General features: G+C 62.5%; 1 protein-coding gene across 1 annotated transcript; it reads left to right on the forward strand.

Moving 5' to 3' along the window:
- Positions 1-833: 833 nt before the first annotated feature.
- Positions 834-25,701, forward strand: Man2b2 (mannosidase alpha class 2B member 2). Its single transcript, XM_048364343.1, has 19 exons — positions 834-1,057; positions 2,611-2,757; positions 4,403-4,508; positions 7,326-7,498; positions 7,936-8,051; positions 9,486-9,663; positions 10,797-10,995; positions 12,018-12,208; positions 13,085-13,256; positions 14,941-15,074; positions 15,499-15,755; positions 17,306-17,497; positions 18,298-18,550; positions 19,176-19,286; positions 19,363-19,576; positions 22,684-22,800; positions 23,858-23,970; positions 24,728-24,845; positions 25,421-25,701. Exons 1-19 carry the CDS (start codon positions 917-919, stop codon positions 25,516-25,518), a joined length of 3,030 nt encoding a protein of 1,009 aa, XP_048220300.1. The 5' UTR covers positions 834-916; the 3' UTR covers positions 25,519-25,701.
- Positions 25,702-26,894: the final 1,193 nt, after the last annotated feature.

Here is a 26,894-nt window from a genome sequence, read left to right on the forward strand (position 1 = left end):
TTCATTGTTGCATCAACAGTCCTAGTCAAACGAAGGCCGGCCTGAACACTATCTCAGTTCGGATTCTGCAAGGTGGCCTGGAGAAGTCCTTGCTGCGGCTTGCAGGAGAGAAATCTGCCTCCTTTAAGAGGATGGATGGTGACTGTGGGGCGCGGCTGAATTTCATCCGGGGGATGGGTCTTGATTCAAGGCCGCAGGGTCAGGACAGTGGCTGGGGCATTTCGGGCACCTTTAGGGGGGGTCTGGAGCAGGAGGCTGTAAGAGCTGACCGGAAGGTCGATGCCTCTGCCAGGCACAGCTGGTCTCCTTACGATAGGAAGGCGGCGGGGCGCCCTGCGGGCCCCGCGTCAGAGGTGCCGACTGGCAGCACGACCGCAGCAGGGACCCGAGAACACGGAAGGGATGGGGTAGCCAAGGCAGCTTCCGGTGCGGGCCATCGCGAGGACCTCGGAGGACCCCCGCCGGGCCGCGGGGGAGGGCAGGTGGAGGCCACGCCCCACCCACCTGCCATTGGCCAGCACCCCTCACGTGCCCGTCGTGGAGCGCAGAGCGTGTCGGGAGTTGTAGTCCCGCGGCGAGTCCAGACGCCGTCAAGGGTTCAGATGGGCGCTGGAGGGTGTGTGTGTGTGATCCCGCTGTTCCGGGGAGGGTCGGGCCGGCGTGGGGACAGCGCTCAGGGGCACACGGGGCGCAGAGCCGCCGGTCTGACTCCCAAGGCCCGCCCCGGGGTGGGCTGGGCGGAGAGGGCCGCCGGGGCGGCCGCCAGGCGATGGGGCGGGGCGCACACGGCCCTGCCCCGCCTCCGCCGCCCGCCCCGGGGCGCGCGCTGGGCCGACCCGGAAGTGCACCGCCCGCCGCGGCCCCCTGACCTCAGACCCCGGACTTCAGACCCCGGGACCGGGACTGGCCAGGCGGGATGGGGCGGCTGCGCGAGCTGCTCCTGCTGCTGCTGCTGCTGCTGCCGCCCCTGCCACGGGGGTCCCGGCCCGAGGGCCCCATCCGGGCCTGGGTGGTGCCGCACAGCCACATGGACGTGGGCTGGGTGTATACCGTGCAGGTGGGTGGCCCCCCTGCTTCCCCCCGCGTGTCCCCCCCCCCATCTGTGGAGTGACATCACTAGTTGGTGCTCTGTACAGGAGGGGCCCTGTCGAAGGTACCAGGGCTGACAACTGGCCTGCTCAGGGTGCCGGGCCAGGCCTCAGGACAGCCCTGGAGGCCCTGGAAGGAATGGAGGCGAGAGGAGCCTGCATCGCGGTCATCACTGTGAACATCAGACACCCTCTTACCCCCCCACACCCACCCCACTGGGGACGGCGGTCAGCTGGACTCCTAACTCCAAAGGAGCCAAAGATTCTCCTGTCCATTCATTCTACCCCACTGCACTGACCTGGCTCTTCTATCCCCTCTGAAACCCTTCCTGCCTCAGGGCCTTGGCAGTGCCGGTGCCCCCTACGCCAAAGGCTTTCCTCTCCTGTACCCACGGGACTCAGCCCCTTCTTTTTGCTCTGTAGTATTCAAAAGTCACTCTAGGGCCAGGCATGGTGGCTCAAGCCTGTAATCCTAGCTCCTCAGATGTTAAAGAGAGGCCAGGAGAGTGGATGTAGAGTGTTAAATCTGGTCCTGGGTTTGTCTGGTGATCTGTGGGAGGAGGGGCGGTGATCAGCAGATGGAGACAACCTTAGGGGTAGACTCGGCCAGTCATTCTTAGTTCCCAGAAGAGGAAACTGAGGCCCAGAGAGGGTAGGTGCAGGGGCTGGGAATATGGCTTAGCGGTAGAGTGCTCCCTCTGGGTTCGATTCCTCAGCACCACATATATAGAAAAAGCCAGAAGGGGCACTGTGGCTCAAGTGGCAGAGTGCTAGCCTTGAGCAAAAAAGAAGCCAGGGACAGTGCTCAGGCCCTGAGTTCAAGCCCCAGGACTGGCAAATAAATAAATAAAAAGCAGAGAGGGTAAGTGCAGTTCCCGAGGCCAGTGACCACCTCGCCTGGGCTCCCTGGCCCCTGCTTAGGCCATTTGTTAATGGGGGTCACGGGCAGCAGTGCCAGGAGTGGGGTCCAGCTGCCGCCTGGCCTGTCCCCAGAAGCACCCAGCGGGAGCCAGGCAGGCCCTCAGGGAAAGCCTGGGGAGTATGTTCCCTTCTGGGAGCCCCTGCCACCTGCGTCCCCCCCTTATCCCAGCCTAAGCAGGCTCCTTTGGGGTGAGGGGGCTGCACCTCGCTCCCCTGGGTCTTGGCTCTGCCCACCACCCCTGATCCCCAGGGCCGGGCTGGCCTCTTCCTCCCGGGAGCTGCCCCGACCCCGTGCCCACAGGGCACATCCTGCTTCCTGTCCCGCCCTCACCCCCAGCAGGGAGCCGGTGCCCTCTGAGTTCCCACCTCATCACTGCCCGCCCGCCCGGGCACAGAGAAGGTGCCCTTGGGTCAAGCAGGGGTCCAGCTGCGGGGGCTGGGGGGGCAGGAGCCCCACCGCCGTGTTCAGTGAAGAGTCCAGCTGTGGTTAGTTAATTGGTCTCGCGGGATGTTTCCTTTTGCTCCTTGGGGCCAGCTTTCCACGCCACCGCCCCCCCCCCCCCAGCCCCAGAACACTGGTATGACAGCGCCCCCTCCGCAGGAAAGCATGCGGGCGTATGCGGCCAACGTCTACTCCTCCGTGGTGGCCGAGCTGGCTCGCGGGCGGCAGCGCCGCTTCATCGCCGTGGAGCAGGAGTTCTTCCGGCTGTGGTGGGACGGCGTGGCCTCGGAGCAGCAGAAGCGCCAGGTACGCGGCCGGCCAGACGGCCAGGGTTGAGAACCCACAGAGCTCGGTGGGAACCGCAGCCCAGAGACGAGCCTCCTTTCCCCCTGGCCGGCCGGCTGGTGATGTGAACCTCGCCGGCGCTGACGAGCCAGCAGTGCCCTCCTGAGAGGCAGCGGTGGCACCTGCCAATGCCATTCCCAGGTGCCCAGGCCTCCACGTCCCCTGATGGGCGGCGTCTGCCTGCCCGGCACAGGAGCTGGGGCCCGGGATCCGGGGTCTCTGTGGTTCAAGGGCAGACAGCAGCTTCCGACAGAGGAGGCAGCCTCGCACCTGCCTGTGGGTGTCACCACGGGCTGGGACTGGCCCTGTGAACCCCATCACTTCCATTTCTGTAGAAGAGAGGTGGCGGCTTCATGCACCCCATGCTGCTAGGCTGACTCTTGCTTCAGGAAAAGGAAACTCGAGGCACGAATGGGAATTTGCATCAGGACTATGCTTTAAAGCTAATGGCTCCTATTTGTGTTAAATGTCCTGATTTTTGACAGTGCTAGTCATCCTTGTTCTTCTGAGCAAAAGGCAAGCTGTTGCTGACTTACTTTAAGTAATTTCAACAAAGCTTAAGTGTAGAGAGCAGGAAAAAAACAATTGGTCAGAAACATTCATAAGCAAACCTGGGGAGGAATGGTGGGAAGCTCCTGGTACTCTCCTTGCAACTTTTTCATGAATTTGAGATTATTTAAAAAGGCCAGGTGCCGGGGCTGGGAATATGGCCTAGTGGCAAGAGTGCTTGCCTCGTATACATGAGGCCCTGGGTTCGATTCCTCAGCACCACATATATAGAAAATGGCCAGAAGTGGTGCCATGGCTCAAGTGGCAGAGTGCTAGCCCTGAGCAAAAAAGAAGCCAGGGACAGTGCTCAGGCCCTGAGTTCATGGCCTAGGACTGGCAAAAAAAAAAAAAAAAAGGCCAGGTGCCAGTGGCGCGTGCCTGAAATCTAGCTTAGTGGGAGGCTGAGATCTGAGGATTGTGGTTCAAAGCCAGCCTGGGCAGGAAAGACTTATCCCTAATTAACCACCAGAAAACCAGAAGTGGCACTTTGGTTCAAAGTGGTAGAGTGTTATCTTTGAGCAGAAAAGCTCAGGGACAGCACCCAGTCCCTGAGTTCAAGCCCCACAACCACCACCATGACCACGACCCCCACTACCACCTCCAAAAAGTGTTTATAAGCTGAATGGCAGTGGATCACACCTGTCATCCTAGCTACTCAGGAGGCTGAGATCTGAGGATCGTGGTTTGAAGCCAGCTTGGGCAGGAAAGTCTGTGAGATTCTTATCTCCAATAAACTACTCAGAAAAAGCCAGAAGTGGCGCTGTGGCTCGAGTGGGGGGACACTAGCCTTGAGCAAAAGCAGCTCAGGGACAATGCCTAGGCTCTGAGTTCAAGCCCCAATATTCACACACGCACTGCATTCATAGATGACCGACATAGATGTAGGTGCCTAACGCGAGCCAGGGAGCAGGTGTTTCCTGGGTGGTGGGCTTGTAGGTAGATGTTCGGGTCGATGGTGTCCTGCTTTTGTGGTAGGGAATTCCACGGAGGTCTCTGAGGCCAGGCTCGGCTCATGACCCATGACCTGGCTGCCTTCTCTCTGCCCACCCGTGCCCAGGTCCACCAGCTCCTGAAAGAAGGACGCCTGGAGTTTGTTCTTGGAGGCCAGGTCATGCATGACGAGGCTGTGACCCATCTTGACGACCAGATCCTACAGCTCACAGGTTTGACCACCGTACTAGTTGCTTTTATCACAGCTGTGGCCAAATCCCGAAGCAAACCAGCCCTAGGGAAAAAGTTTAGTTTGGTTTGCAGCTTCAAAGGTTTTGACCCATAGTCCGTGGATGGCTCCATTGATCCTGGGCCCACAGTGAAGCGGAACAACACAGCACTGGGGGTGTAGAGGAGAAGCCTGCTCATGGCGGACAGGAAATGGGTAGAGAGAAACAGAGAGACAGACGGGAAGTGGCTGGAGGTGAGATGCCCCAAGGACCCACCCTCCGTGTCCTACTTCCTCCTAAAATTTCCAGAACCTCCCAAAATACGCCACCAGCTGATGTCCATCCCGTAATGCAAAATACATGTAGTCTACCTGCAAGAGTCCCCAGAGCCTCAACCGTTCCAGCACTGCTCAAAAGTCCAAGTCTCCTGTGAACAAAGGCAGTCTCTTAGCTATGGCCACGTGAAAGTGAGAAAACACAAATTACGTTGCCCAGAGCTAAATCACAAGGCCTCCCACAGCAGCAAGGCCAGCTGGGAACGTAACCCGTAACTTCCACCTGGGCTGGATCCGGCCCAAAGTTAGTCCCATCGTCTCTCCTCACTGCAGAGGGAGATGGAGGACATGTCCGTAGTTTCTAATGCTCTCCCAAAGGCTATCATCTGCTGCAGAGGAAGCTGGGGTCTGTAGTCCATTGGCCAGAATGGAGTCATGTGACATCCACCTGCTGCAGGGGAGGCTGGGAAGGATAGTCTTTAGCTGGGACTCCGTGTGTCCAGCTTCAGCAGAGAGAGTCCCCAGGCAGCGGAGGTTGGTGGTGTCTGTGGGGTCTTCCTGGGGCTGTTTGCAGGGATCTGTGTGCAGGCACCCAAGGCTGTAGAAGCGTCTCCGTGCCGTGGCTTCCTAGTGGGCTATCCCAAGTGGCTGTCGCTGCTGGCTCCAGGCAGATGGAGTGCACATGTCTGGCAGGGTGCACTGGGCATGCCCGCTGTAGACCACTGGACCTTCTTGCTGGGTGAAGGCCGGCATGCCTCCCTGAACAAAATGTGGACGCCGGCAGCCCTGGGACCTGTGCCTCCTCTAGCTACCCCGTCTGTGGAGGGGCAGAACTTGCCTGCCATCTCAGTGTGCTGTCCTGACCTTGCCTCCTTCACGCCACCCACCCCCACAGCTCCTCCTCCCCCCCCCCCCCCCACTTCCTGCACGCTCCACCTGCTCCTGCTGGAATCCCTGAGGCCCGGAGCATGCTGCCAAACCCCACTCCTGGGCAGATCCTCACCCGCTCCTCGCCTGACCACAGACCACCCTCTGCCTACACCCACACCCGCCTACACCTGCCTCGGCATCTCCTCGGGGCCGACTTGCTGCTCTGTCCCCCAATCCCAGTGCCATTGGGCCTTAGCCAGTGTTCAGTGAAAGGAGCTAGATACAGGACGCATACTGCAGGGTTCCACTTACAGGAGGTCTCCAGAAAAGCCACACCCACAGAGAAGGGACCCCAGGACATGGGGAGCTGGTATCTAAAGATAGTGTTTCAGTTTTGCAGAGTGGAAAGAGTTCTGGGATGCATGATGAGTGGATGGATGGGGTAAATGGATGGATGGATGGATGGATGGATGGATGAGGTGGATGGATGGGGTAGATGGATGGGTGGATGGATGGATGATGACTGGATGGGGTAGATGGATGGGTGGATGAATGGACGGATGGGTGGATGCATGGGGTAGATGGATGGGTGGATGGATGATGAATGGATGGATGGGGTAGATGGATGGGTGGATGAGTGGATGATGAATGGATGGGTGGGGTAGATGGATGGGTGGATGAATGGATGGATGAGGTGGATGGATGGGGTAGATGGATGGGTGGATGGATGGATGATGAATGGATGGGTGGATGGATGGACGGATGGGTGGATGCATGGGGTAGATGGATGGGTGGATGGGTGGGGTAGATGGATGGGTGGGTGGATGGGTGGGGTAGATGGATGGGTGGATGGATAGACGGATGAGGTGGATGGGTGGGGTAGATGGATGCGTGGATGGGTGGACGGATGAGGTGGATGGGTGGGGTAGATGGATGCGTGGATGGATGGACAGATGGGTGGATGCATGGGGTAGATGGATGGGTGGATGGGTGGACGGATGAGGTGGATGGATGGGTGGACGGATGGGGTGGATGGGTGGGGTAGATGGATGGGTGGATGGGTGGACAGATGAGGTGGATGGGTGGGGTAGATGGATGGGTGGATGGATGGACAGATGGGTGGATGGGTGGGGTAGATGGATGGGTGGATGGGTGGACGGATGAGGTGGATGCATGGGGTAGATGGATGGGTGGATGGATGGACAGATGGGTGGATGGGTGGGGTAGATGGATGGGTGGATGGGTGGACGGATGAGGTGGATGGGTGGGATGGGTGGATGGGTGGACGGATGAGGTGGATGCGTGGGGTAGATGGATGGGTGGATGGGTGGACGGATGAGGTGGATGGGTGGATGGGTGGACGGATGAGGTGGATGGGTGGATGGGTGGACGGATGAGGTGGATGGGTGGATGGGTGCATGGATGGTAGGTGGGTCGATGGGAGGGTGGGGTGTTGATGGATGGGATAGTTGTTTAACATGAATGCACCTAATGCCTCTGAGCCGTAGAAATTGGTGATGAATTGGGCACCGTATGTGCAGTTAAGAGTTGGAAGTCAGAGCCTTCACCTCTGTGACCCGCTAGGCCGGGGGCCGGGCAGGGAGCCCTGGGTGGGGAGCGAGGCGATGGGGACCCTGCTCACCGGGACAGCCCCATCTCGGTGCTCTCTCCGCAGAAGGACATGGCTTTCTCTACGAAACCTTTGGGATCCAGCCCCAGTTCTCCTGGCAAGTCGACCCTTTCGGTGCATCGGCCACGACCCCCACCCTGTTTGCCCTGGCAGGCTTCAATGCCCACCTCATCTCCCGAATCGACTACGACCTGAAGGATGCCATGCAGAAGGCCCAGGTAGGCGGTGAGCCCCCCCGCCGCGCCCCTCCCCCCCCCCACTGACCACGCCTGGCCACGGCGCTCCCCCCAGCCTCTGCCTCCTCCCGGAGGCCCTCCCTCCACCTTGCAGGCCTCACCCAGCTTGGCCGCCTGGGGTCCCAGGCACCCCCACTCAGCAGGGGGTGTCAGCGCCTTCCTGGGGCCAGAGCCGGAGAGGAGCTGGAGCGGTGGGAGCGCCCTGGGTCCCCTCGGCTTCCAGGCCTGGGCGGGGAGCCCCCCCCCCGCCCTGAGCCGCCTGGTGGTGAGTCAGCAGCCTCTGGAAGGCCCTGGCCACGGCTGGAGGAAGGAGCCAGGAGCCGGCTCGTCCCTGCCCCGCGGAGGGCCGGCCCTGGAGGCCCTGGGGCAGCGAGGCAGCCAGGCCGTAGGCATGGTCCCCCCCCCCCGCCATGTTTCAGGGGCTCCAGTTTGTGTGGCACGGGTCCGGGTCCCTGGGGGCCCGGCAGGAGATCTTCACCCACGTCATGGACCAGTACAGCTACTGCACCCCCTCCGCCATCCCCTTCTCCAACAGGTGCGTGCGGTCTCGCCTCGCGGGCCCGCCCCACGGGGCCCACGGGGCAGCCGGCCCCCGCCCGCCCGCCCGCCCGCCCGCCGCACCGGGTTCCCGGTTCCCAGGGTGTGACGGGGACTCGGAGGGGCCACTCGCCAGCTCAGGGGCGCACAGCTGGCTGTGAATAGACGATGCAGGGTTGAGGCCACCTCTGAGTGACCCCAGGGCTTCTGTTGAGTCCCTGTCTCAGGGGGCCCCTGTTGAATGCCCGCACCCCGGGTCTGCGCGCCCGCCTTGCAGGTCCCTGACCGCACTGGGCCTCCGCGGTCCCTGACTGCAAGGCGAGGAAGTTCAACCTGCTGGCCTCCAAGTCTCCTAAAATATCACCCCCCACCCCCATCCCACCCACGCCTGCTGCCAGAGCAGCTCCACCCCCCGGCACCCCAGAATTGTTGGACTGGGTTCCCCACCCCATCCACAAGGTGCCAAGAGGGCACTGGGGTCTGGGCTGGCCCCGGGGTAGGTCTGGGGTGCTCTGGATGAGGGGGGCAGTGTTGGGTCTAGGGTGCTGTAGATGGGGGGCAGTGTCGGGTCTGGGGTGCTGTGGTTGTGGGGGGCAGTATCGGGTCTGGGGTGCTCTGGATGAGGGGGGCAGTGTCGGGTCTGGGGATCTGTGTATGAGGGGGTCAGTGTCGGGTCTGGGGATCTGTGGATGAGGGGCAGTGTCGGGTCTGGGGTGCTCTGGATGGGGGGCAGTGTCGGGTCTGGGGTGCTGTGGTTGTGGGGGGCAGTGTCGGGTCTGGGGTGCTGTGGTTGTGGGAGACAGTGTCGGGTCTGGGGTGCTGTAGATGGGAGGCAGTGTCGGGTCTGGGGTGCTGTGGTTGTGGGGGGCAGTGTCGGGTCTGGGGTGCTGTGGATGGGGGGGTCAGTGTTGGGTTTGGCGTTCCGTTGATAGTCCTCACAACAGGAAGGAGGGTGGTTTGCCCAGATGAGATGTGGCCAGGTGGGGATCCCCAGGACTGTGGGCTCCAGATGACCAACCCTGTCTGTCACCTGATGTTGGGTGACACAGGCCGGCTGGCCTTGCGGAGGCCCCAGATCCTGAGGCACTGGGGACCCCATTCATGCTCAGCCCATCCTGGGCTTCGTCCACGGTGGGCTCTGTGGACTTGGAGTGGAAACTTGGGGCACACCCTTCCGTGTCATACCCAGCGGGAGTCCTTGCCCCGCCCAGCCCACCGGGGTGCTGACACCCCAGGTCTGTTGACAAGAAGGTCACCGGCAGGAGCGAGTGCGTGGCGATCCCCATGCCCTCCGCACTGAGCACTGTGGGGGTGCGGCCGCCGGCTCCGCGGGGAGCGGGGGGAGCTGCGCCCTCCGTACCCGCCGGCAGACCCCGGTCCGGCTGGAGCCCCACACTCAGCCCTCTCCCCTGCATTCCGCTCCCTCCCACAGGACTGGGTTTTACTGGAATGGCGTGGCCGTCTTCCCAGAGCCGCCCCCTGATGGGGTGTACCCCAACATGAGCGAGCCCGTCACCCCCGACAACATCCACCTCTACGCCGAGGCCCTAGTGGCCAACGTGAAGCAGCGGGCCGCGTGGTTCCGGACTCCCCACGTGCTCTGGCCCTGGGTAAGGCCCGGCCCGTGCGGGGGACCCCCTACCCCCAACACCACCCTCCTCCCCTCCCCCCCACCAGCGCCGCCTCCCGCCAGGCCCCGCGGCTCCGCCCTTCCCTGCCGACGCCTCAGCCCCGTCGGCTCACCAAGGGTCCGTGCGGGGGGGCACTGGGTGAGGGCCAGCGCCACACCCTGTTCTGTTCTGGGGGATGTTTGCCCCGTCCACCAGCTGGCACTGCCGGGCTTGGGAGGCAGGCTTTGCTGCCCAAGGGGCTGAGGGAGATGAAGGAGTTTTCCTGAGACAGCACGGCGATTAGCAGAGAGGCCAGGAAGGACTTTAGACTCGGGCCCGCTCCAGAAGCCCGAAGCCTGCCTTTCCAACCCAAGTCTGCCGCCTCAGCGGGTCAGCGTGAGTGACAGCTGGGTCTCTGCTGGTAAATACATCAGGCGGGATGTCACTGGCTCACGCCCGTCATCCTGTCTACTCAGGAGGCTGAGATCTGAGGATTGCAGTTCAAAGCCAACCTGGGCAGGAAAGTCAGTAAGACCCTCTTGAATACCAAAAAGAAAAAGCTGTAAGTAGAGGTATGGCTCAAGGTATAGAGCTCTAGCTTTCTGCAAAAAATAAACAAACAAACAAAAAAAAAAACATAGTGACAGGACCCAAGCCTTGAGTTCAAGCCCCAGGACTTGCATACAAAACAAAACCCCAGGGGCTGGGAATACGGCCTAGTGGTAAAGTGCTCGTCTCGTATACATGAAGCCCTGGGTTCGATTCCCTGGCACCTCATATATAGAAAAAGCCAGAAGTGGCGCTGTGGCTCAAGTGGCAGAGTGCTAGCCTTGAGCAAAAAGGAGCCAGGGACAGTGCTTAGTCCCGGAGTTCAAGGCCTAGGACTGGCAAAGCAAAACAAAACAAAACAAAACCAAAAAACCCCCAAAGAACCATCATTGCAGTGAGTCTACCCATAGGTAGCGATTCTGACAGTCGTATGAGAGACTCACGAGCCACGACCACAGGAGCCATTCTGGGGCTCTGGTTGGCACCACAGAGGGTGGCTGGCAGGATCTCTGATGAGCCCACTTGCCAGGGCCCGGGCCCTGCCCCCAGAAGTACCAGCCGGGGCTCCTGTTGGTGGCCCACAGGGTTGTGACAAGCAGTTCTTCAACGCCTCGGTGCAGTTCGCCAACATGGACCCCCTGCTGGAGCACGTCAATAGCCACGCTGCCCAGTTCGGAGTCTCCGTGCAGTACGCCACGCTGGGCGAGTTCTTCCACGGGCTGCACACCCTCAACGCCACCTGGAGCGTCCGCGACCACCACGATTTCCTGCCCTATTCCTCAGGTACGCCCCGGGGGGCTGGGTAGCGCTTTGCTGGGGGGAGGGGAGGGCATCCAGCTGCTCCCCACCTCAGTTCAGTGTGGGCTTGGCACTGGGGTGCCCGGCGGTCACCTGACCCGCCCAGTCCCAGCGAGGACACCCCTGCCACGTCCCGTGCGCGGCTCCTGCAGGCCAGACTCCCCTCGAGCGGTTCAGTGCCTGCCTAGCAAGCAAAAGGCCCTGAGTTCAACTCTAGGTCTGGACCCCTCCGCCCCTCCAAGGAAGGTAGGCCAGACAAACTCCTCAGGAGGAGGCTCTGCCCAGGCCCGGCGAGGATCAGCGCGGGAGGGTACGCCTCGGCTGAAGTGAGCTGAAGCCCGGCAGTGGTGGATCACAGGAGGCTGAGATCCAGAAGATTGCAGGTCAAAGCCAGCGGGCAGAAACGTATGCACGAGCCTTCATATCGACCGGGGGAAAAGCAGGGCTGAAAGCGGGCCTCTGGTGGCACGGTGCCCGCCAGGCCGGTGCAGGGCCGAGTTCAAAACCCTAGTACTAGACTGCAAACAAGGGAGCTGAAGCCAGACTAGGGGACGCACACCTGTAATTCCAGCTACTTGGGAGTTGAAGACGGGAGGATGATAAATTCGAAGCCAGCCTGGGCAAAGGCAGTATCATAAGATCTTATCTCGGAAATAATAAAACAACCTTTTTATATAGTGAGGAAGGGGGTGTGGTCCAGTTGTTTGCACCAATCACAGCAAGCAGACTGTCGTGCAAATGAAGGACCACGTTTACACCAATCCCAGCACAGCCCCATGCAAATGAAGGACTTCATTTGCACCAATCCCAGCACAGCCCCATGCAAACGAAGGACTCTGTTTGCGCCCAGCACAGGCGTCCCCCGGGCCACCCTGTGAAGCACTTGCCCTCTGGCCTAGGTGGAAGGGGCTACGGGATCCTCTAGTCTGTGGCTCCTCTGGGAGCTGGGCTGACCAGGCCCCGTGGTTCGAGGCACCTCGGGCTCATGGCCTGCCCTCGTCCTCCAGAACGGTGGCAGGCGTGGACGGGCTTCTTCACGTCCCGCAGCTCGCTCAAGGGGCTGGCGCGGCGAGCCAGCGCGCTGCTGTACGCGGGAGAGTCCATGTTCACCCGCTACCTGTGGCCGTCCCCCCGCGGAGCTCTGGACCCGGCCTGGGCCCTGCGGCAGCTCCGGCGGCTCCGCTGGGCCGTCTCCGAGGTAATGCCCCACCCCCGCCCCCCAGCATTGGGAGCCGCCCTGGGCCTCCGCCGCCCCGTGCCTGCCCCCACGGGGACCCCTCTCTACGGGTGAGAAAGCCAGGTCCCCTCCGGGGAGGAGGTCAGGGCACGGGAGAGCCGGGCCAGGCCCCCACGGCGCCCGGCGGTGGCTGGCTTTACCCAGGGAGGTGAAAGGCAGAGTTATAAAGTGTCCCCCGGGTCCGTCCTGCCCACGCACCCCGACCCAGGAAGATCGTGGGGTGATGGACGTGATAATGCCCGTGACCCAAAGGGTTTATAAACGTCCATCTTTCCACTCACACCCCACCCCCCGCACATACACCCACGGGGCAGAGGGGGAAACTGAGACTCGGGAGGTCGTGTCACCTATCATCCATCCAGAAAGCGGAGAGGCTAGTGCCGTGCCGGTTTCGCAGTGACCTGAAGGGAATGGTGAGGCAGGACTTGTGATGTTGGGAAGGAAGAGGTGGCCTTTAAAATCCATCAGCTCAGTGGCAAAGCACTTGCCTGGCAAATGCACCGTCCTGGGTTCGAAAAGACAGGAAAAAAAAACCCCATCGGGCCAGCCAGCCCAGACTTCACCTGTGAAACCTCAGAGGGGAAGATGTCATGCCCGTGGCAAGGCCAAGCCCAGAGGGGACCTGGGGTCCTCCCCGGAGGCCTGTGGCCACGGAGAGCAGGCCAGGCGAGGAGCTGCCCCCAGACCAGGAAAGCGGGGCGAGTTCTGCGGCTGTGCGCGTCTGTCTCCTTCTCTGTAAAACCGAGGGCGGTGCGTCTCCGCCCGGCCAAGAGGCCGGTGCCCGGTCGCCACCTCTCAGGGCCGGGTCTGATCCGCTTCCCCCTCGGCCCGGGCCAGGTCCAGCACCACGATGCCATCACCGGTACCGAGTCCCCCAAGGTGAGCGACATGTACACGGAGCACCTGGCCACGGGCACGGTGGGCGTGCGCAAGCTCATGGCCGCCCTGGCCCCGGAGGGGCCCGCGTACCCGGCAGGGGAGCGGCGGGCAGCTCCGAGGGCTCACGCAGGTAAGCCGGGCCCCCGTGGGGAGCCGGGGCCTGGCCCACAGGAACCTCGCACTCAGTGCACGGGTGATCTTGGCAGCCAAGCCAGTGCCCTGAATCTTCATCCGGGAAAGCCGGAAGGGCCGGTGTTAGAGGGAGGACCTGCATTTTATTCATCCCCACACGTTCCCGTGGGGTGCTGGACGCGTCGCTGTGCTCTGGAAAATCTCCCCACGGGATAGGAGCTGCCGTTGTCCTCGTTTCCCAGCCCTGGAAGTGGAGGCCCCCTACTGGGGGCCCCTGGGGGGGGGCCCCCGAGCGAGGGGTTGCCCCGCCCTCTGTGCTGCCCTGCAGTGTTGGGGGCAGGGCGGGAGGGGGTGGGTGGGGGGTGGCCCCGTCACTCCTTCCTGAGCTCAGCTGGGCCGTGCCCGTCTCTAGGCAGCCACGCACCAGCGTCTTCGCCTCTGCGATGTCGCAGGTGCAGAGGGACAGATAGTGACCCCTGACAGATGCACGTGGCTTCTCGTGTACAAGCCCCCCTCCCCCCGCCGTCCTCCCCACCTGCCCATCTCCTACCCGCCGGCCCTCCCGGCCCCGGCCTTCCCGGTCTCCTCCCGGTGTCTGGCCGTCGTGTCCACCTGGCCTCTTGCCCTCCCGCCTGGTCTGCGCGGACCCCCGTCCCTCCCGCAGATTCCGGAAGACCCCGAAGGACCAGGGCTAGAACAGACTAGGACGGACAGGGACCGGCCACGGGGACTCCAGCCTGTGGGGACACTGTGGGAGAGCTGGCCCCTGGGCTGTGACGTCACTGCTGGGCGGGGCAGTTCCCGCGGGGGGGCGGGGGGCAATCCCACAAGCCCACGGGGCGCTTCCCTGGGCAGGGAGGAGGTAGAGAGGTCCAGGCGGAGATGAGCCGGGCAGAGGAGGGAGGCCGGGGAACGAGCGATGTCAGAATCCAGAGCGGCACGTCGAGCGGCAGCGGGGGACAGATGGGTCGCGGAAGCCGGGCGCCTGTGACCCTAGCTGCTCGGGAGGCTGAGATCTGAGGATCGGGGTTCGAAGCCAGCCCAGGCAGGAACGTCCATGAGACTCTCATCTCCAGTGAACCCCCAGAAAACCAGAAGTGGTGCTGTGCCTCAAAGTGGTGGAGTGCTAGCCTTGAGTGAGAGAGCTCAGAGTCAGCGCCTAGGCCCTGAGTTCAAGGCCTGTGACCAATGAGAGGGAGAGAGAGAGGGAGGGAGAGAGGGAAGGAAGGAGGGAGGGAGGAAGGGAGGGAGGGAGGAAGGGAGGAAGGAAGGAACGAACCACAGAGCCACATCCATGGACAAGGGGACTAGACCTGAACCTCAAGGCCCCAGAGAATTCAGCAGTTCTCGGGGCCAAACACCAAAAGCTTTGGATGCAGGCCTTAGGATTTGGGTGCTCGGGCAGGTGATGGGGGCCTCGCCCAGCCTCAGTTTCCCTGCCAGTGAAGTGGTCCGGCAGGGAGGGAGGCTTCTGGGTAGACAGGACCTCAGCTGCTCAGTGACGGTGACACGCTCCCTTCCCACCTCCCTGCTGGGGACCTGCAGCTGTGAGCACCACCTGTGGCCTGCCCGGCCCCGGCCCCGGCCCCGGGGGAGCTGGGTCTCCCCTGCCTCGGTTCCCCTCTTCCCGAGGGGCAACTGGAGGCCTCGGTAGCAGCGAGTGAAGCCTGCTCTCTGAACAGGCACAAAGCCGGCGGGATACTCTGCCTCAGTCTACAACCCGCTGGCCTGGACAGTCACCACCGTCATCACCCTGACTGTCGGCTCCCCGCGGGTCAGCGTCACGGATGAGCTGGGCCAGCGCGTGCCTGCACAGGTAGGGACGAGAACTCCCCCCCCCCCCCGGGGGACGGCCGCCCGGCCACCGAAGCCTCTGCCGCCACCGCCCGCCCGGGACAAACGCTCCAGGCCCAAACGAAGCCTGGCCCTGGGCCCGGGCTCCTGGCCCTAAGCCGACAGCTCCGGAGCTGAGCCCCAGAGAGGGAGGGGGAGGGGGGGAGGAGAGGGGCAGGTGGGAGCCCACCCCTCACCCTCCTCCACCCCCGCAGCCGCCAGCCGTCCCTGGGGCTGACGGATGTGGGAGGGCAGGAGGGGGAGTCCCAGAGGCTAAAGCCAAAAGTGGCACGGCCGCAGGGGGAACTCAGCGCAGTCCTGGAGACGGAAGGACCCCCGTGCCCGGTCGGGGTTACCCGGGTGACCGGCGGGTCCTTCCCATCTGCCCCCCGTGGGTGGCCTTGCAGATCCAGAGCTCCAGCCGCTTCCCCTCCGCCTACGACCTGCTCATCCTGACCACGATCCCAGGCCTCAGCTACCGGCACTACTGGCTCAGGCCCGCCACGGAGCCCCAGGCCGCCCCCGCCGCCCGCGTGCTCAGGTTCGGCCGCCGCACACGGAGGCAGCCGGGCCAGGGCGGCCGGAGCCTGGTGCGCGTGAGGAACGACTGCTACACCGTGCTGCTGGACCCCAGCTCCAACCTGCTGTACGGCATCTGGGAGAGGTGAGACGGGCCACCCGCCTGCCGGGCGGCGTCTGGGGGAGGGAGACGGGGCCAGGGCCGGGGCGCAGGGGCAGCTCTGCCCAGCCCGGGACACATCGGCTCCTCGCCCTCGCCCGCGGGAAGGACCAGACCCTACAAAACCCCTTCTTGTGATTCTCTGATTTGTAGTTCAGAAGCAAAAACAAAACAACAGCGCAAAGCACCCATCTCGTTCCAGGCGGCAGTGAGGGGTGACTTCCCGGGGAAAAGTATATCCATGTCACTCACCTCTGTGAACTTGGAGAAGCTTAGGATGTCAGTTCAGCACACAGCCACGCTGTGTTTACAGTAGGAAAGGACTTTAGAATTCCCGCCTCCCTACCCACCCACCTGCCTACCCACTCATCCATCCACTACCTGTCACCCACACATCCACCCATCCACCTGTCTATCACCCACTCACCCATTTATCCATCCATCCCACCATCCATTCATCCACCCGCTCATCCACTTATCCATCCATCTCACCATCCATTCATCCACCCGCTCATCCACTTATCCATCCATCTCACCATCCATTCATCTACCCGCTCATCCGTTTATCCATCCATCTAACCATCCACTCACCCACCCACTCATCCACCTGCCCATCGCCCGCCCACCACCTATCCATTCCTTCACATATTTCTTTTTTTTTTTTTTTTTGGCCAGTCCTGGGCCTTGAACTCAGGGCCTGAGCACTGTCCCTGGCTTCTTCCCGCTCAAGGCTAGCACTCTGCCACTTGAGCCACATTGCCGCTTCTGGCCGTTTTCTGTATATGTGGTGCTGGGGAATCGAACCTAGGGCCTCGTGTATCCGAGGCAGGCACTCTTGCCACTAGGCCATATCCCCAGCCCCCCTTCACATATTTCTTTATGCCACAGTTGTCTGTGGAGGACAGAGAGGCCAGCTGGTTTGGGGGCCGGTCCTGTTCTCCCCCCACCCCACGACCCAGGCCCACACCTATGCTATCCACTCCTGACCGGCCCCGTGTGCTTCCGGACCCTGACTCAGAGCTACTGTGTCCCCAGCTAGACCACGCCCAGTGCATTTGTCATGAACCCCACTTTCCTCAGCCAGAACACCTCTTGACTTTCTACTGTGACCTTCCAACAAGGGGACTACGTGGCCACACAGGGAGGGGACAGAAAGGGCACTTCCTGCCATCCTGAGCAAGCTTCAGCAAGCGGGCCGGCCTCTGTGCCCCCCGATATGCCTTGGTAGTGAAACCAGTGGACGTCCCATGTCTCTTGGGGGTTGGGAGACGTTAACAAGGACGTGGAGACCCTGGCATGTGACAGGAGGTGAGGAAATGTCCGGCCGGACAGTTCACATCAGCATGACAGAAGCCCCTCTTGTGGCCGGTCGGTGGCTTGGCTCAGGGACCAGTGTCGGCCGCCAGGATGGCCAGCGCCTTTGCCAGCAGCGCCCTCTGCCGGCCACCTGTCCTGCAGCCACAAAAGCAGATGGAACCGGCCAGGTGGAGACCCCATCCCGGACGACAGCCACGTTTCCTCTCTCGCCGCCACAGCCAGAGTAACCGCACCGTGCGCGTGGCCCAGGAGTTCCTCGAGTACCACGTCAACGGAGACGTGAAACGGGGCCCCATTTCCGACAACTACCTGTTCTCGCCCGCGGAGCCCGCGGAGCCGGCGTGGGAGGCCGTGGAGATGGAGGTTGTGGCAGGAGATCTGGCCACGGAGATCCGGCAGTTCTTCTACAGGTGCCTGGGGGCGGGGCGGGCACCGCTCAGGGCAACCCCTGCAGGCGGGACAGCCAGCCGGGGCCATCTTTGCTCCACTCCGGGCCCGGCCCGCTCGATGAACCGGGGAAGAAGGGCTCTAGCAGGGCGCCAGTGGCTCCAGCCCGCAATCCCAGCCACTCGGGGAGCTGAGATCTAAAGATCTCGCGTCAAAGCCAGCCTGGGCAGAAGAGCGTGTGAGAGTCTCACCTCCAGTTAACCACCAAAAAACGGGAAGTGGAGGACCTGTGGCTCAAGTGGTAGAGTGCTAACTTTGAGCACAAAAGCTTAGGGACAGCGCCCAGGCCCAGAGTTCAAGCTCCAGGACTGGCAAAAAAGGAAGAGGAGGAGGAGTGGAGGGAGGAAGGGAAGGAGGAGGAGGAGGAGGAGTGCAGGGAAGGAGGAGGAGGAGGAGTGGAGGGAGGGAGGGAGGAGGAGGAGGAGGATTGGAGGGAGGGAAGGAGGAGGAGGAAGAAGAGGCAGAGGAGGAGGAGGAGCAGGAGCAGGAGAAAGAAGAAGAGGCTTTAACCTCTGCCTGCGCACGCGTGCGCACTTGTGCCTGTGTAGCTGGGTGTTGTCAAGCCCAGGCTGAATGCAGGGCCCGCAGAGGGGCTCTAGTTCGCCCACTGGTGGTCCAGGTCTAGCACAGCAACTCCATCGTATCCGACGCGGGCTCCTGAGTTGGCTGGGTCCGCGGCACCAGGAAGGCACGGTGGGGGCCCGCCCTGGGTGCAGGAAGGAAGCGGCGTACGGAGGCCTCCATGGCCGGCTTCCCTCCCCAGGCACGCCTCGGCCCAGGCGTACAGCTATGCCATCTACTCCCGACTGGCCCACGTGCCCCGGGAGGCCGACGGGCAGCTGCTGTGCCGTCGGATCGAGCAGGAGTACAGCGCGGGCCCCTTGGAGCTGAACCGCGAGGCCATCCTGAGAACCAGCACCGATCTGAACAGCCGGCAGGTCCTCTACTCGGACAACAACGGCTACCAGATGCAGCGGAGGCCCTACCAGCCGTTCAGGGAGAACGCCATCGCGCGGGTACGCGGCGGGCCAGGCCTGGGGGGCCGCGGGGGGGTTCCCCTGCTCCCTGCCGGCGCCTCCTCGCAGCCCGGCCTCTGGGCAGTGGGGGTTTTCGTTTGTTCGCACGTTGTTTGTGTGCTGGTGTTAGCGTGTGGACACAGGGCCTGACCACTGACCTGTAGCCTTTTCGCCTCAGGGCTGTGCTCCGCCACGTGAGCTGCAGCTCTGCTTCTGACTTTTTGGTGGTTAAGTGGAGATGAGAGTCTCATGGACTTTCCTGCCTGGACTGGCTTTGCACTTGGATCCTCAGATCTCAGCCTCCTGAGTGGTTAGGATGACAGGCGTAAGCACCTGGCGGGAACCACTGGAGAGCTGCCAGCCGCATGCGTTGAGGGCCTCTCCAGAGAGCAGGCACCGTGTGGTTCTGTTCTCACTTTTGTGTTGTGAACTGCATTGGCTGGGAGGACGCATGTTGAGTTCATAGCCGGGCTCTGGGGCCGGTCCCCTGCGTCCCATACCGGTGGGGCAGCCTCCCTCGGCTGCTCCCCCCTGCCCCCTGCGCCACTGGGGCTAGAGGAGGGGTCGTGGGGGGCCGCCTCGCCGGGCAGCACAGCAGCCCCCCGGGCGACGTGTGTGTCTGCAGAATTACTACCCGATGGCGCAGTCGGCCTTCATCCAGGACGGCGGGAGCAGGCTCGTGCTGCTGGCGGAGCGGGCGCACGGGGTCTCCAGCCAAGGGAACGGGCAGGTGGAGGTAGGCGGGGCAGGGCGGAGCGGGGCCGGAGTCCCCTCTGCCCTGGCGGCCTTGGAACCTCCCTCCCCCCCCGCAGGTGATGCTCCATCGGCGGCTGTGGAACAACCTGGCCTGGGACCTCAACTACAACCTCACGCTGAACGACACCTCGGTCGTCCACCCCGTGCTCTGGCTGCTGCTGGGGCCCCGGGCGCTCGCCGCGGCCCTGCGGCCCAGAGCCGGGCTGGCGCTGCAGCACAGGCCCATCGTGCTGCTCCGCGAGGCGGCGGGCTCGGGGCCGCCCGCCCGGGGTACGTGAGCCCGCCCCGGGTCCGCCCCCCGTCCCCCCCGCCCCCGCCCCGGGTCCGCCCCCCCTCCCCCCGCCCCCGCCCCGGGTCCGCCCCCCACAGCCGCGCAGGGAGGGCCGGGGCCCGGCAGCCTTGGGGCAGGAAGGGGCGGTTGCGGCACTGCGCCCCTCCAAGGCGCCCGCCTGTTCTGCTCCACGGATCCGCCCAGCCGCCTCCGTCTTCTTCCCTGGAGTAGCTTTCTATGCCTTGCTCTTTTTCCTCCCATTAACCTGATCTCGTTTATTTCATTTCATTTTTATTGGTACCAGAGTTGGAAGTCGGGCGGCCGCTCACTGAGCCAGCGCTGGGCCCCGCGCCCCAGCCCTCCGCCCTGCTTGTTGATTAGACGTGGAGGGGGCTCCTCCTGTGCATCTCAGCCTCCCGAGTAGCTGGGATCTCAGGGGCCGGCCGCCAGCGCCCACGAGTGCAGACTGTGATCGTTTGCCTTTCTTTCTCGCGCTCTTTCCTTTCCTCCCTTCTTGCTGTCTTCCTTTCACGTCTTCGCCTCCGCGTACCGCTGTGTCCTGTGGAAAGGTAGTTGGGCTGGATCTGGGTGCGCTGTGACCAGGTGAGCGCGCGGCCAGCTCGCAGTTTCCCTGCAAAGCTTTTGCTCTGGCTCCACTAAGGCGCCGTGGACTCAAGTTCTGCATCTCCAGCAAAATAGCAGAACTCAGCCTGGTGCTGGTGGTTCCTGCCTGTAACCCTCCCTACTCAGGAGGCTGAGGCCTCAACGGTGCCAAGGTCAGCCTGGGCAGAGAGGTCCATGAAACGCTCTCTCCAAAACAACTGGCAGAAAGCAAGGTTGGGGTGTGACTCAAGTGGCGGGGTGCCAGCCAGGCAAGCAAGCCAAATTCAAACCCCAATACTGGTGCGTGCGCACACACACACACACACAGATAGCTGAGCGTGAGAGACGTTTTTTAAAGTGGACACGCTTAGAACTGAGGGGTACCGTGGAGCCGGCTTTGAAGCATTGAGTACCGAGATGCAATGTTGGTTGCGTTCTCACAATCACTGAACCATACTCTCTGCCTCTGTCCGGAGATCTTGATTAGGATGGGTTTGGTTTGGTTTTGGCAGTACTGGAGTTGGAATGCAGGGCCTCGTGTTTGCCGAGTAGGCGTGTGGCAGAACCGCAACTCCTTTTTTTTTGTGCAGTTACCTTTTTGGACAGGGCCTCGCTTCTTAACCACGCTCACCGTTTGAGGGTACAGGCCTGGGCACCAGCCAGCTCCTTCCACTCAAATGTAGTCGCTCAAGCTTTGGCTCATGTTGGCCTAAAACTGAGATCTTCTTGACCTCTGACTCCCAAGTAGCCAGGGATTCCAGGCCTGCACCACCCATGTCCAGCTAGCATGGGTTGAGGTTTGCCCTGCGCCACTTGTACAGCCAGCATCTCCCGGGGCACGAGCAGGCAGGCGCTGTGAGTCACGCTGTCATCACGCGGGTACTGAGCCACCGCAGAGACCGCAAGCTCCGGGTGTACCGGACACAGCCCCGTCCTGCAGCTCGCGAGCAGGCAGGGGCGGGGCCAGGCAGGCAGGGGCGGGGCCAGGCAGGCAGGGGAGGGGCCAGGCAGGCAGGGGAGGGGCCAGGCAGGCAGGGACAGGACAGGCAGGGGTGGGGACAGGACAGGCAGGGGCGGGGCCAGGCAGGCAGGGGCGGGGCCAGGCAGGCAGGGGCAGGGACAGGACAGGCAGGGGCGGGGCCAGGCAGGCAGGGGAGGGGCCAGGCAGGCAGGGGCAGGGACAGGACAGGCAGGGGCGGGGACAGGCAGGCAGGGGCGGGGCTAGGCAGGCAGGGATAGGGCCAGGCAGGCAGGGGCGGGGACAGGACAGGCAGGGGCGGGGACAGGACAGGCAGGGGCGGGGACAGGACAGGCAGGGGCGGGGACAGGATTTGGGGGCGGGAGAAGAAAGCCGTGGAGACCCCAGAGTCTCGTTTAAAGCACCATGAGACTTGAACCAGGAGGAGACCAGAGATCACTTGAAGAGTGGTCAGGGAAGTCTCTCGGTTTGGAAGTGATGAACACAAAGGCCCCCCTGGCTGCGCAGAGCTTGTGAGTAAGTGATGGAGGTCCTGCGTCCCGGGCCGCACTGGCCTGTCTGCCTGGCTCCGGCTAAGTGTCTAGGCTGCACCTTTCCAGGGTCGGGCCCAGGGAAGCCTACAGTGGCTCCTTCCTAGATGGGGGTGTCTGCAGGTGAGGGAGTCACTGTGTCTGAGAAGCTCCATCCTGCCCCTACTCACCCCCCCCCCCCCAGCCTGGTCTCCCTCTGTTGGTACAAGTGAGAGAAACTCACCTTGAACTTGCTGAGCCTTGGGAGAGTTCACGCCCAGGTCCGCATAACCACAAGAAGAGCGGACGCGTAGCAGAGCCTTCAGGCCTGGTCTGAGACCCTCTCTCCTGGCCTCACCTGTGCAGGGTGTGCAGGTGGCATTCTCTTCCTCCTCCTCTTCATCCTCCTGGCTGGGATATGGCCAGGGGAGCCCAGAGTGCTCTCAGAAACCAGCTCTCTCCTCCCGGCAGCAGCTGGCCTTCTATCTATCCCTACCACATAATACCCAGAAGGAACTGAGACTCAAACTTTCCAGTCTCATATACAGTTCTCCCAGGGAAGGATTTGATTGGTCCTGCTCAGGTCAGGTGGCCCGTGCCTGGGCCAATCATATGCCCTGGAGAATGATGAGCAGGTTTGGCTATAAGTAGGCCGCGGGAGGGGCTGGGGTGGAGGTCCCTTTGAGTATTTTCTGCTAAAAGTTGACAAAAGAAGGGACCCCGGGTAGATAATCAGGGCTCTGTGAACTTTCCGGCCCTTGTTCTCATCTAGAATTCATGATGGCAAGTGAGCGGGTTCAAGGTCCCTCAAGCTCTGCCATCCTAGCAGCTGGATGTGGAGGGAAGTCACTCGGGGAAGGCACGGGAGTGGAGCCCCGGGGTCGGGATGGGCGTCTTCCCGCTGGCCCTGCCGCAGGCAGCACACCAGAGTGGGTGGAGGGGGCTGGAAGAGACAGGGCACCCCATGTGGAGAGTCCCGAGGCCCTCCTCACCTGACAGTTCCCCTGCCCTCCAGGACTCGGACGGCAGACAGCTGTGACGCTCCCCCCAAACCTGCACCTGCAGATCCTGAGCACCCCCGGCTGGAGCTACAGCACCAACCACACCGAGCACCTGCGGCACCTTGAGCAAGGTGGGGTGGTCCCCGCGGCGTCCCTTCCCCCCTCTCTCCTGGCTCCTCCCCAGGCTAAGGGGGCTCTCCTCGTCCTTGCCACAGCCCTGTGAGGTCACCCGGCCCCCCCTCACCTGGCACACGAGGAGACCAAAGCCCGCAGAGGGATATTAAAATAACCAGAGTGGCCCGGCAAGCAGGGGCGGGGGAGGGCCAGCCACACCATGCTGGGGGGGACCCTCCGCAGTGCCCGGGCTGGGGCCCACACCCACACCCACCCCGAAAGGCTCTGTGGGGCAGCGTGAGGGGCCCCTGGAGCTGCTGCCCGGGGGCAGACGCTAGCAGCATCTGCCAGGCAGGGCAGGGGCGGGCGGAGGGAGACCTCGCCTGACTCTGGACCCGACGCAAGAGCGCTGCGCCGGGAGCACGCAAAGGCGACTGTACGAAGCCCGCAGCTCTGCTGGGCACGGGCAGCAGGGTCGTCATAACCCTGCCGGGACTCAGTTCCTGCACCACCCGCCTCCCCAGGACCTGGAGCTCAGTGCTTTCCCGAGTCTTCCCCTCTCACTTGTGCAGCAGGAACGACGTCAGGGAGCTTGCTGTGCAGTGCAGTCAGGGGGGTTGGGACTCCAGGCCACGCAGACGACCTGGCTACTGAGGTCATGGTGTCAGCCAGCGTGGCCGGGGACCGCTACAGCAACAGAGAGCCCGCGCCTTCGCCCTCTACATAGAACACGAGTTCATGTTTCCCAGCTCTGTGCCCAGCAGGGGGGCAGGGCCCCCCCCCCCAGGGAGGCTGAACCATAACAGAAGCCACAACAGCCACGCGGCCACCCCCGACCCCAGAGGGAGAGGATGGAGAGACGGGGGCCATCCAGACAGGGCCGCAGCAGGAATGAGGGTGGGGGCCAGGAGGCAGCCACAGCCAGGCCGTCCCCCCCCCCAGCCTCAGCCCCCTCCTCCATCTAAGCGAGGACTGAGGCGCCCAGGTTGAGGATCTGGAGTGGAACCCACAGCGTTCACCTCCAGATTCGGGCTTGTTTGACGGGCCCCTCGCCGCCCCCTCCCGTCCCCAAAGGTCACCGAGGGGAGGCCCAGGCAGACCTGCGCCGCGTCCTCCTGCGGCTGCGCCACCTGTACGAGGTGGGCGAGGACCCCGTCCTGTCGCAGCCGGTGACAGTGGACCTCGAGGTAAACGCTCGCCCCGCCCTGCACCCGCACCCCAGGAACGCCCCGCCCTGGAAGGGCGCCCTGGGCCTGAAGGCCTTGCTTGTGAGACCACCAGGGCCAGCAGGGCCCGGGGGACCATGCTGACCCCACAGGCGCCATGAGCGTCGTCAGGAAGAACACCCATTCCGGGACGCTTCCTTTCCTTTCCTTCTGTGCCAATCCTGGCTGGCGCTGGCACTCTGGACCGGGCACTGCTCCTCAGCATTGTCCACTCAAGGCGAGTGATCCCCCCCTTCAGACAGGACTCCACTGCGGACTCTGAGGAGCCCCACGGACTTTCCTGCCCAGGCTGGCTTCAAACTGCCATCCTCAGGTCTCAGCCTCCTGAGTAGCTAGGGTCCAGTCCGGAGACCCCTCTTTAAGGATGATTTAGAGTCTGACAACCCAAGGTCTGCGTCCATCTCCCTCCCCCCACGCGTCCATCTTCCCCCCCATGCGTCCCCGGCCCCTCAAGCATCTGCCCCTGTGACCTTGAGGGCTGGGGGGGGGGGGAGAGGGCTCACCTGGCACTGCTTACGGCGGTACCAGCCCCCACCCGTGCCCACTTGCCCTGCAGACTGCCCGGGGACGCACACCCAGCCTCAGTTTCCCCACCTGTGGCATGAGCTCACAGTGCCGACCTTGCAGATGAACAGGGCCGGGGTGCGGCGTTAGGGGCTGGGGCCCGGCTTGGCGGGGGGCACCCAGCACCCAGCCCTCCTCCTCCCCACCCCCCCAGGCGGTGCTGGGCGGCCTGGGGGCCCTGGCGGCCGTGGAGGAGCGCTCGCTCACGGGGACCTGGGACGCGCGCGCGCTCCAGCGCTGGACCTGGAGGACACAGCCCGCCCGCCGGAGAGGTTCGTGCGCCCCGGACGGCACCTCGGCCCTCGTTACCCTCCCGAGGGGGGGGGGGTGGAAGGGCTGCGGGGCGGGGCAGGCCCCCCACCCCCGCCGCCCAGGCCAGGAGCCAAGGCCACAGACGTGTGCCCAGTTTCCACCCGCACCCTTCCCCCCCTCCAGCCCCGCCAGGCCTTCCCTGAGTCCCCCCCCCCCACCACCCCACCACCCCGGGCTCCGCCCTCTCCTGGCCCACCTCAGTGGGTCCCCTGCACACAGCAGGGCTCCAGGCCGAGCCAGCACTTGGTGGGAGGGCGGGGGGGGGGCAGGTGGAGGGTCCTGCGTCCCTCCCGAGGGACCTGGAGGAGGGCGGGCCCAGGGCAGTCTTCTCACGGGGTGGCCTCCCGCGTGAGATCAGCCAGAGGGCTTCACTATGGTCCTGGGGTGGACGGGGGGGGGGGGGGGGGGAAGGGGGGAAGGGGGGGTTCCTGTGGCGCAGGCGCCCGACGGCCATCATGAACAGCCACCGAGCTCTGGGCGGGGGTGGGGGGGTGGGGGGTGGGGGCCGCCAGCCAGGCTCTCCGTCCGCCCTCAGGCTCCGCCCCCTCCCGGCCAAGGCCGCCGGGAGACACCTGGGTCACCATCCACCCCAAGGAGATCCGGACTTTCTTCGTTCACTTCCGGCAGCAGTGAGCAGCCCCCCGCCCCCCCACCCACCCAAGTCCCCAGGACCCCTGCCGTGTCACAGGGCCCGTGACCGGCCCCGTGGAGGGACCCGGGTGAGGAAGCCACCATCCCACAGGTGGACGGCCAGAAATGGCCTCGGGGGGAGCGGGCTCCTCCTGTGTTTTTTAAATAAAAAGTTAAAATCTGTCATCTGTGTTCAAACCAGCTCACGTCTCACCTCTCACATGAATGTTTTCCTCCTTTCTAAGCTTTAACTTAAAAAAAATTATTGCTATCACAAAGGTGACGTACAAGGAGGGTATGGCCTTAACTCTTTTTTTTTTTTTTTTTTGCCAGTCCTGGGCCTTGAACTCAGGGCCTGAGCACCGTCCCTGGCTTCTTCCCGCTCAAGGTTAGCACTCTGGCACTTGAGCCACAGCGCCACTTCTGGCCGTTTTCTGTATATGTGGTGCTGGGGAATCAAACCCAGCGCTTCATGTGTACGAGGTGAGCACTCTACCACTAGGCCATATTCCCAGCCCAGCCTGAGACTCTTATCTCCAATTAGGCACCAAAAAAACAAAAACAAAAACACAAAACACAAAAAAGTAGAACTCTGGCTCAAAGTGGTAGAGCATTTAGCTTGAGCAAGAAACCTTAGGGACAGTGCCCAAGGCCTGAGTTCAAGCCCCACAAATGACAAAAAAACAACAACAGAGCCATGTAGCAGTTCCTGGCCATCACTAACCAGGCTGTGAGACAAGGGAGACAGAGCCTTTGCCTAGCATGCCCCAGGCCTTGGCTTGAAGGGATAGGAAAGGAAAGGAAAAAAGATGCTTCCAGATGCTTAATATTAGAACTATGGCCAAATAATGGTGGCTTATGCTACTCAGGTAGCTGAGATTTGAGAATTGCAGTTTGAAGCCAACCCAGGAAGAAAATTTGTGAGATTTTTTATCTCCAATTAACTAACAAAAAGTCAAATGTGAAACTGTCAAGTGGTAGAGCTCCAACCTTGAATAACAAAGCCAAGCAAGAATGTGAGGCCCTGAGTTCAAACTGTTATTAGCACAGACACACACACACACCCTTCTATTGATCATAAAGAGAGTTGGGCATGGTGGTACACAAGTGTAATCCTGATATTCAGGAAACTGAGCTACATAAATTATGTACCCATACCAAAACTGTGCACAGATGTTTACACAAGCTTTATTCACAGTTGCCAAGTGCAGAAGCACATAGCCTTCAGTAGATGAGTGGATAAACTATGGCCCTTACAATGGAGTATTAGTGCTAAAAAAGAAATGAATCTTAATGTAGTCTATGGCTACCATGACTCCAACTCTATGATGTAAGCAATGCAAAACTGGGAGGATAAAAAGATTCGTGACCCTTTAAGG

The sequence above is a fragment of the Perognathus longimembris genome, chromosome 16 (assembly GCF_023159225.1).
Source record: "Perognathus longimembris pacificus isolate PPM17 chromosome 16, ASM2315922v1, whole genome shotgun sequence".
Classification (NCBI taxonomy): Eukaryota; Metazoa; Chordata; class Mammalia; order Rodentia; family Heteromyidae; genus Perognathus; species Perognathus longimembris.

What these genes read in the sequence shown, in the direction of transcription:
- Man2b2 (XM_048364343.1), top strand. Translation starts at nt 917, where the DNA reads ATGGGGCGGCTGCGCGAGCTGCTCCTGCTGCTGCTGCTGCTGCTGCCG. An exon ending in GCTGGGTGTATACCGTGCAG is followed by an intron (nt 1,058 to 2,610) that starts GTGGGTGGCCCC and finishes CCCCCTCCGCAG; the next exon opens with GAAAGCATGCGGGCGTATGC. An exon ending in CCCACGTGCTCTGGCCCTGG is followed by an intron (nt 9,664 to 10,796) that starts GTAAGGCCCGGC and finishes GGTGGCCCACAG; the next exon opens with GGTTGTGACAAGCAGTTCTT.